Raw genomic sequence first — 9,989 nt, 5'->3', positions numbered from 1 at the left:
ATGGCACGTTTATTTTTTTTTTTTTCAATCCCGTATCGGACGAAATCAAAGAGAGTAGCGTGTACGTAATTTGGAGAATAAAAAACGAACTTCTTATCTCCCCCGCGCTGCTGGTCAGAATGACGTTTCAGAGCGGTTCACATTTTCATTTTTTTTTCAGTTTTCTCGGGAAAAAAGCGAATGTTCTGTTTTGTTAAAAACAAAAATTTAAACAAGCGAAAATTTTATCTTAGTAAACTTTAGCGCCATTACCGCCATACCTTGTGTGTCCACAGGCTTCCCAAGCTCAAAAGTCGTCTTTTTGATGTGTTTTTAGAGCCCTTCGGGCGGCCGACTCTACATACGTGGTGTATGCGACAGCTTGTGTATATAGAGAAATGTATGGGAAAATCACGGATTCTCTAAAATCGGGTAAATACCTATGTATTTTGAAATAAAGTTTATCTACCTCAAATGTGTCGCTTACTTGTGTCTTGTGCCGAATTCGAAGCCATTCCGACCCCATTTAGCGAAGTTATACGAAGTCGTTGTCTCCCCTTCTAAAAAGAAGGAAAGGTAGACCACTCCATGGGCTTTATGGAACTGTTAGTTTTATTGCGATTCGGGACTTTTTCTTTTGAGGAGAGAGCGATTTGTGGAGTGAGCTCTGGCCAGCGATCGATGGAGTGGTCTGCCTTTCCTTCTTTTTAGAAGGGGGAGACAACAACTTCGTACAACTTCGCTAAATGGCGTCGGAATGGCTTCAAATTCGGCACAAGACACAAGTAAGCGACATATTTGAGGTAGGTAAACTTTATTTCAAAATAGATAGTTATTTACCCGATTTTAGAGAATCCGTGATTTTCCCATACATTTCTCTATACACAAGCTATCGCATACACCACGTATAACTTCGCTAAATGGCGTCGGAATGGCTTCAAATTCGGCACAAGACACAAGTAAGCGACACATTTGAGGTAGATAAACTTTATTTCAAAATACATAGTTATTTACCCGATTTTAGAGAATCCGTGATTTTCCCATACATTTCTCTATATACACAAGCTGTCGCATACACCACGTATGTAGAGTCGGCCGCCCGAAGGGCTCTAAAAACACATCAAAAAGACGACTTTTGAGCTTGGGAAGCCTGTGGGGTTTTCTATTTCCTTTTTAATAAAGAACTGCGATGAAAAATACCATATCCTGTATATAAGAAAAGATCGTTTATGGTAATATTACGATTTGCAATATATATTGATCTAGGTCTGTAAAATATTCAACAGCATATCAAAAATCGGTTTGTCGCTGTGGGCTGTTATATATTATAACAGCCGATGCCGAGTATCTAGTGGCCCGTTTAGCCGCCCCGTTCACAATAGTTCTTAAGGTCACGATTTGCCTTCAGATCTCTCTGATTTATGTTCCTTTCCCACTAAGTATTTTGTATAGTGCGTTGGGAGGGTAGGGGAAGGGGAGGTGGAGGAGAAGGAGGAGGAGGCGTAAGTGGTTAGGCACTGCGGGGGTGCGGCGTACCGGGTACGGGGGAATTGGGAAGGGCAGGGGAATGAGGAGTGAGAGGAGGAAAATAGGGGAGCAGGATCTCATTAAAAACAGGTAAGTTAGATTGAGGGCATGGAGGGGTCAAGGATGAAGACAGATCACAGTCACGGGTAAAAGCAAAACCTTTTAAAATGCACTGACATAGAGTTACTTTTGAAATCAAATTATTGGTCCAGATTAAAAAAAAAAAAAAAACATGTTAGAGTTAAACAGATATGAATAATTTTAGATTAATTCGGTATCATTCTTTTCCCCTGTCTTGTCTCCCAATTACGTATCTTCGTCGGAGACAGGTTGGTAAGCCATCAAACGAGTCTAAGTGCAAGACTTTTAATTTGGAAAAAAAATTCTATCGCATATTATTTTTATGCAAATCAAAACCCCCCAAAGAAGCGAAATTTGCACGCCCTGCGGACCGCCCGAGCGGTACGAAGAATCTGGGTACTAGAGATCACGCCTTGTAAATAAATCTCCGAAATCCAATATGGCGGTTTTGAAAGTAAAAGCGGGGACCATCCCTTATAATTCTCGGAGAGCTTGCTGATAATCTGTTACAAGTTGCATCAGGCAGTTCAGGTGAGATACGAAAGGGTACGAACTGTTTTCCTTTGATTTATATAGGTCTTCAAACGTGCGATCATTGACTTCAATTCGAAGATTGCTGATCGATCAAATGATCAATTTTAAAAACTTAAGCTTATTTCGATTGCTCTTTCAGTTGTTTATTCGATTCACACCAAGTGCAGTGCATCCTTCATTCTTTTAAGAATATTTCGACGTCATGGTGTGCTGTTTGAACCTCGAAGTTGTTGGCAAAGCAGCGTGCATTCTTTTACTGATCCTCCAAGGCGGCATATTGGACTTCTATCTTGTCGAACACCATGAGATGAGGTCCCTTGGATTCATTGCAACCGATATAATCGTCGTCGCTATCTGGATAAGCGTAATGTTCATGGCCAAAAGAAAATTTCTTTCAAAGTTGCGAAAGAGGCGACGAGGAAAGGAGAAAACCGATGGAAAACACCAACATTCCGAGGTTCGATTTGATGATGACGGTGCTGACGAAATCGCTTATGTTTTTATAGCCTGGCTGGCTTATGTCGCCATAACACTGGTACCAGAGGTGGCTGTGATTTTCAAACGATTTGCCGATCAGCTCGGAGATGCTAAAGTTTTCGGGCAGAATATTCTTAAAGTAGCTCTGTGCATTACTCCAATGTTGTTTCTACTGCTGGTGAATTCACACCATGATGCTAAGCCCTATTCCAAGCGGAGAGTCTACATCGATAAGCTATCTGCTGGGGTCACACTAGATCTACTGGACAGTATAGACATCTTGGAAATCTTATTTATGGATGACATGGAACTGAATCTTCCAATTGGACTGGAAAATGCCATAATTGCATTTGCGTGCATTAACTTTTTCCTGCCTACCCTAGCACTCTTGAATTTAAGTGCCATTGTGAAAGGCCAGGTGCGCTCTGCCAATTTTCAAATTATGTACTCGGTATCGTACATAGTTCTGGTTAATGTGCCGTTAGGAACAATCAGAACCATTCTATGGACACGCTATAATCAAGATGTGTCTGTGTTTATCGGGAAGAATATCATCGCATCAGCCATCTACATGTTTGATATCTACGCAACATGTGGACCTGAAAGACCTCAGCAGTGCCCAAAATGTGACAATCACTTTACGCCGGACAGTATTGATGGGCATAAAGTTGATTGTTCAAAAGCTGCCCTTGGTGAAGATGAAGAAGGCACTCCAATGACCTCTCCTTTATCTGATAAGTTTTGTCATTCTTCAGTCTAATCAAGAACTGTAAGTAATCTTGTGGGGCATCCACAAGGTAACAACGGAACATGGATGCTTGTCTTATCTTATAGAGTACCGTAAAATTCCGGTTATAAGCCCCCCCGCTTATAAGCCCCCCGGTTTTCGGCCCATCAACCTGGAAACAAAAAAATACATCCAATTATATAAGCCCCCCCCGGATATAAGCCCCCATCTACCGGATGACAGTACTGAACTGGGCTAAATGTTGCTTTTTGTGTGTTTTTAACTTAAAAACGTATTTCGATCAACACTCCCGAGGCTCGTTTCGAAACGTTTTTTCATTCCGCTTATAAGCCCTCCCGGATATAAGCCCCTCGCTTATAAGCCCACCCATGAAACCTTACGAAGTTGTATAAGCCCAGGGCTTATAACCAGAATTCTACGGTATTCCATTTCAAATTTACACAGTTGTTGCTTGTTATGGTACAACTTGGTGCAATAACCTTATTGTTACTTATTTTAGCAGGACTTAATTTTCGCGATTTTCCCAATTTAAAAAAAGAGAAAAAAAGACCCGCAAAAAATTATTTTAAAAGTTTTTTGTTGTATTTTTTATGTTAATTACACATTTTTGGCCAACTCACGAAAAAATAAAGTCCCATGAAATATTCCTGTTCAATCTTCGTGAAATTAAGTTCCTGCGAAAATAAGTAACAATAAGGTACACTTGAATCCTGATTTCTCAATCACTTGGTTTCCCGACCCTCTGATAACTTGAACCAAATCTTGTTTCCTTTGGATTGGCTTCACTTAGTTGAACACTGCAATTCTACCCTCCAATTTCTCAGCCCTTTCCTCTGGAAGTTTTAGAAATCAGGATTCCACTGAGTTGTTATGAGTTGCAATTGACAGTAATAATAATATAGGCACCTCCCTATTAGGTGCAGTTGACTCAGTCCAAAAGAGACCAAAGTTTATTCAAACTCTTCCCCCTGTAAAATGGACACCTTCATAATACACTCTAACCTACTCCATGTGCAAGTCCAAGGTTCAGGTTGTCGCACTACGCCTGTAAGTTAGGACAAACCCCTGACTACACGAAGAACACTGTATTAACCCAAGGCATATGTGAAACTGACAACAACACTGAGCTGAAAAAAATTTCTAGGGAATGACCTAATTATGTACAAAGAGGGAATAAAAACAATAGAACAGTAAGGAGAAGCTATGCAAATTATCGTGCTAGGGAGTTAGTGAGGTTTGTTCATCCTAGGGAGTCATGTGACACATTCTTATCCAATACAAAACTGTATTTCAGTTGGGGGGGGGGGTGGTGTATAACATAGAGGTTACATAACACTACGAGTACTAGTATAAAATTATGGTTATTCCCCACCCCCAAATGAAAGCCCAAATAAGCTCAAATAAGTTTCTCTCCTTGAGTAAGTGTCCCTCCCCACCTCCCCCCCCCCCCCCCCCAAAATTATTATTTTTTTGTGTGGGCAAATAGTGAATGCTAAAACAGTATAAAGTATCACTGAGACAATACTGAGTAGTGTTGGTCTTGTTTAATCACTCACTACTCTAGTTATGTTTCTGTAGTACTGCATACATAATGTAGTACAGAGATGTGTGAAAATATGTTCAAGAAATGGTCAGGTTTTTATGGCAAATGAAAAATAGTTCAAGGATAAGTTAACTCCAACAGGCAACAATCAGTGAAAATGAATGGTTTAGCATAATATAACCTACTCAGGAGCAGGTCTAACTTTTTTGTCCATGGTTAGACTTTTTGACAGGACTTAAGATAAACCTTGTTTAAATAATAAATTATTGGAACCATAGGCTATATTCAGTTTAGAACACAACTTTCTTTGCCACAGCTAGTCTTAGTACTTAAATTGACAAATATGTCTTCTCGTACATGAAATGCACCTAGTACATCAAGATGGAGATATAAAGTAAACTGTTGTTGAAGAAAGAAGGGAGCAATAAATTTTAGGTGTTTTTCAAGTCCACAAATCTTGAAAAACTCGGCCTGATTTAGTGTCGCTTTAAATTTGTTTAACCTTTTATGAGGCCCTGCGAGAGGGGGATCCCGCGTCGCTTGTCTTGATTTGAAAATGACCTGTGTCGCTGTTTTATTGCGCTTCACGTCGCTGTCCGTAGATGAAATGAAGGAAAATTGCTTGTCCTTGTGGGAATTTAAGTTTTTCCATAAGGGTTGTCGTTTGTCGCGATTTTATTTTATGTGTCGTCACTACTTTCTGGGCTGTGTCGCTTGTCGGAATTTACCCTGGTAGGGCCTCTTTTATGCCCCTGGCAAGAGTGACCTACAATGATTTTCTCTTTGCAATACCAATAGAATATCAAGCAGACATGTGATGAGAATAAAGCTGTCAATCAACAAGAAAAAAATTGTCTTGATTTTGCACCAAATTCTCAGAACTAACTCTACAAGAAAAGTATAGCAGTTAGTAAGGAGAATTTGTGTGTTCATATTGGGGCTTACAAGGTTAAATAATTGGCCCTTAATATCCAAAGTTTATCTTTCACTAAAACCAGACTTTGAACTGTGTCTGATGATCATGCTTGACATGTTGAGGAGATTTAGGAGGACTATGGCTAACCTGTTCATTACCCAGTTTTTTATAATGTAAATGTCACAGGATGTTTGTACTCAGGAGACCTGAGTTCAACTCCTCTGCCATACTTGTAAATAACCAACTGGTTTGCCTCCTGTCAGTTGGGATTCTTTTTTATCCTTGTTAAGTTTGATCTGTAATGTTTGTTTATAATGTTTTAATGCTCAGTTTCATCTGTATTTGTGCTAAATCAGTTACCAAGGGTAAACAAATCTCATTTTAGACTGTGGTGGGGTAGACATTATGAATTTAGATTTTTTTACCATGTCAGCTCCACCAACACAATCCAGATACTGACAGTTGTTTTTTGTTGTTGTTGTTTTTTTTTTTTCAAACCAGATGCTATAAATAATAATAAAAAACCTGATTGACTGGCATAGCAAATGTGTAACAAATTAAGTTAAAAAGTAGAGTGTGTTGTCAATATTTTTTTTTTCTCTCAGTGGTAAGCCAGCTCTTGCACTATATGTCAAGTCACAGGTTACGTTACAAAGAATAAAACAAAACAAAAAATAAGATCTCTCATCCTGAGTAGACCTGAGAAAATAGAACAATATAATTGACTGACAATTAACTAGACTTTGCATCAGGGTCTACAAACACCAAACTGAAAATGAGAAGCGAACAACTGAGAAAGTCTATCAATGAACTTGATATAGAGCGTTTTCACTCACGTGGCCGACATCTATGCAAATTTATTGGAACAAAAGGAAGTGTTTACATAAGGAAAGACTTGAAATCCCACAGGATTGGCTTGGTACACCAACATGGCCGCCGGTTCATTGTTTTGGAACACCAATATGGCCGCCGTGACGTCATGTGAAAACGCTCTATATGGTGCATCTGCCGGTAAGCCTCATAGAATAAGGATGTGTTTATAATATTTTATTGTATATATCTTTGATGTATAACTATTTTATAGAATTTAATATTTCATGTAAATTGGCTGTTTATGCTGTTTGACGTTATGTTGGCTGTTTTATTAATTTTAATAATTAAAATTATTGTTGATAACATGAAAAGCGAAATAACTCTTTTTATTATATAAACATCAGTGAAATACCAGAAAATCTTTCACGCCGAAAAATCATATCTTCACACGTGAAAATAACATGTTATTTTCACATGTTAAGATATCAATTTCGAAACATTTTCTGACAAGTTTGCCCTTTTTTTTAATGCTGAATGAGTCAAAGTAAATCGATATTAAGTCGAAACATCTTCGGATCTTCCTTGGCAATCTTCGGATATCTTCGGACATTTTCGGAAAAGTTCGGAAAATGTTCGGAAATATTCGTGTGACCTTCGGACAACATTTTGCAAATCTTCGGAAATCTTCGGAAAATGGTCGGCAATCTTCGGAAAATCGTCAAAAACATCGTAATCAGAGTAGGTTTATATAATAAACAGAATATTACATGGTTGCTTGGAACACTCGAAGATAAACTTCATATCTCCGCGCAACCAAGTAATATCCTCTATATCTTTCTAAATAGAAAACTGACCACCACATTATTTAAAAAAAAAAGGACTGTTAACGTATCTGGTGGGTTGATTTCAATATCAGTTGTCCAGGCTGTGAAAGAGAGTTTGCACCATTTCTGGTGTCTTGGCAAAAATAGACAAGAAAGAATCGCATTGTTGTTTGTCGTTGTTGTTGTCGATGTGCATCCTTCGTCCTCATCAGCGGCAGACAGAACAATAACTATTCCTTCTCCATTTTTGTTGATGCCATTTGCCTTCTCAACCAACTTCTTAGCTGACGTCTTGTGCTTGTTGAAATAAAACAGTTTTGAATGCTTCAAGCCAAAATCTAAAGCCATGTAGCGAGCCAGTAACATATGTGCGGTACCACCACCAATTCTCGGGTTCAAATCGACCAGGTAATTCCCGCGATCTGAAATCAAGACCTCAAAATTGACCAAGCCAAAGTAGCCTCGCTCTTGAAGATAATTTTTAATTGGTAGGGTGAACTCTTGGTACAAAAGGTGTTCATACTCCTCTTGTCTTCCCCAGTCCGCTTCTATGGAGCTAAGACTATACTGTTCAGTAAAACTGGCTGTGGTACCGGTCATTGTGCCGATCCAGAAGATTTCCCCCGATTTGTGCAGGTGAAAGTAACAATTGGGCACTTCTTTGACCCCGGGGATAAATTCTTGGAACACAATCCCTCCCTTCCAGCCGTGCACTTCTCTGATTTGTCGCAAAATGGCAGACAACTCGCCCTCATTCTTAACAAGACTGTTTCCAAGTCCACCATAACCCATGTCAACTTTAACCATGCAAGGATAAGAAATGGCATTTTCGTCCATGTGTCTTGGCGTTGGCGCTTTGATGTCAAGTATCGAGCTCTTGAGTTGTACTTTGTACAAAATATCTGGATCTACACTGTGCTTGTGCTTTGGGATGCCTTGGAATGCCGCTGTTGTCACGAGTGGAATATCATCCTGCAGTCCTTCGTCCGATGGCTTGATAACGGCGGGAGGGAAAGCGGGAAGCCATTGTTTCCAGTGCTGTTGCAAGTACGATTCTGGTGTGCACTCCAAAATAATTGGAATTTCATTCCCGGCTGCGGGAAGATGATGAAATGGCGACAGAATCCGACTGACCCTCGGTGAACATGGTGGATAATCGAAAAGTCGGTATTTTTTATCGTTCAAGAATCTGTATCCTTTGCTATACGAAGACGGATGCTGCAGTAAAAAATAGGCTTCCTTCAAGTCTTTTTCAATAAGACTTCCAATGGTGACAGCGTTCTTGGAAGACATCGCGATGTTTAGACCAACTGTTATCTGACGTGTCGAGAACCCCTTTACTGAAATGTAACCTGAAAAAAAAAATGATACACCTTCCATGTTGCTGCCACAACACAATCTATCGGTGTCCCAAGAAGGGACACATAAGTCAGTTTTTAACCCACAATGAAATATCGCATTCATCATTTACTATTTGGAAATAATAACGGTGGAAATATCCTAACCTTTACATTTCACAATGGCTGCGGTCACATCTGGACTGCTAACTATAGTTAAGACGGCGTTAACTATAGTTACTTTTTCGGTAATGTGACTGCTTCTCTGTTCACCCTAGCTATAAGGTGGATTTCCACTGACGCGTAAATATTTACGTACGTAAAACGTGCGTAAAAAAAGATACGTAGGCAAATTTCCACTGTCGCGTAAAAAGTAATAAAAAGCATTTCCTTTTTACGCGCGTTGAACGTGCGTAAATGCCCGCCATACTGAATTATCAAGTTGGTGAATAGAGTGCGTGATTGTCGGCCATATTGGAGAAGTGAAACAATAAATTGTTTTTCCTTTGGGAAAAAATCATTAACATTTTTATGCAAATATCTTGTTGTTTATAATTTTACTCTTCCAACATGGCTGCCATGAAAACACTTTGTACCACACGCTAGAAAAAGAAATGCGTGAATATGACCAAGAGGCATTTTATAAATACTTCCGAAAGACACCATCAAGGATTTGAGGCGACCTTCCCGGATTCCCGGTTCAAAGCCTACGTGACCTGACGCCAGGCGTTTTCTTTCACTACTGCGTTCGTGTAATTTGGTTCTGTAGCCAGTTCTATAGATTATTTCTTGAAATGTTAAGACTTTCTCGATGAGAAGTGTTTTTACATCTGAATGTTTACCCAAGTAAATCGATGGGCGATTTAAAACAAAATGGTTTTCCACATGGTAAGTGGTGTCATGTGACGAAATCCAAAAGTATGATTGGGTAAATCGTTGCGTAACCGCAGACAGCCGCGAAAAAAGTTGAACTCGGTTCAACTTTTTTCAAAACCCCCAAAATCGCTACGCGCGTAAACGTGCGCGTCACGTGCGTAAATACCTGGAAAAAAACGTGGCATTGGAAATTGGACAACGAAAATTCGACGCACGTAATCGCGCGCGTAAAATTTCATTTTACGTACGTTTATAATTTTTACGCGCGTTAACGTGCGTAAACAAAAACGCGACAGTGGAAATCCACCTATAGTTAGAAAATTTACGCCTCGAT

General features: G+C 39.5%; 2 protein-coding genes across 4 annotated transcripts in view; one reads left to right on the top strand and one right to left on the bottom strand.

The window, feature by feature from the left end:
- Positions 1-2,019: 2,019 nt before the first annotated feature.
- LOC144629101 (transmembrane protein 121B-like) overlaps positions 2,020-9,989 on the top strand; it is a 272,095-nt gene continuing 264,125 nt past the window's right edge. The window contains exons 1-2 of one of the 2 annotated variants that reach the window (XR_013566308.1): positions 2,020-2,118; positions 2,261-5,208. Coding sequence is in view for 1 of the 2 variants with exons in the window: in XM_078487290.1 (XP_078343416.1) it covers positions 2,324-3,358 (1,035 nt within the window). In the remaining variant the exon portion in view is untranslated. The remainder of the gene's footprint in view (positions 2,119-2,260; positions 5,209-9,989) is intronic. The other variant, XM_078487290.1, reaches the window with a different exon arrangement.
- LOC144629048 (uncharacterized) lies at positions 6,805-9,006 on the bottom strand. Of its 2 annotated transcripts, none has more exons than XM_078487214.1 (2): positions 8,795-9,006; positions 6,805-8,752 (listed from the first exon to the last, which is right to left on the bottom strand). In XM_078487214.1, exons 1-2 carry the CDS (start codon positions 8,907-8,909, stop codon positions 7,446-7,448), a joined length of 1,422 nt encoding a protein of 473 aa, XP_078343340.1. In that variant the 5' UTR covers positions 8,910-9,006; the 3' UTR covers positions 6,805-7,445. The 2 variants fall into 2 exon arrangements, with proteins under 2 accessions (XP_078343340.1, XP_078343341.1); XM_078487215.1 differs by having other exon boundaries at positions 7,453-7,606; positions 7,639-9,006.

This window comes from Oculina patagonica, chromosome 10, assembly GCF_052425735.1.
Source record: "Oculina patagonica isolate OP01 chromosome 10, crgOcupat, whole genome shotgun sequence".
NCBI classification, from domain to species: Eukaryota; Metazoa; Cnidaria; class Anthozoa; order Scleractinia; family Oculinidae; genus Oculina; species Oculina patagonica.
This window is presented reverse-complemented; position numbering and strand designations above follow the sequence as displayed.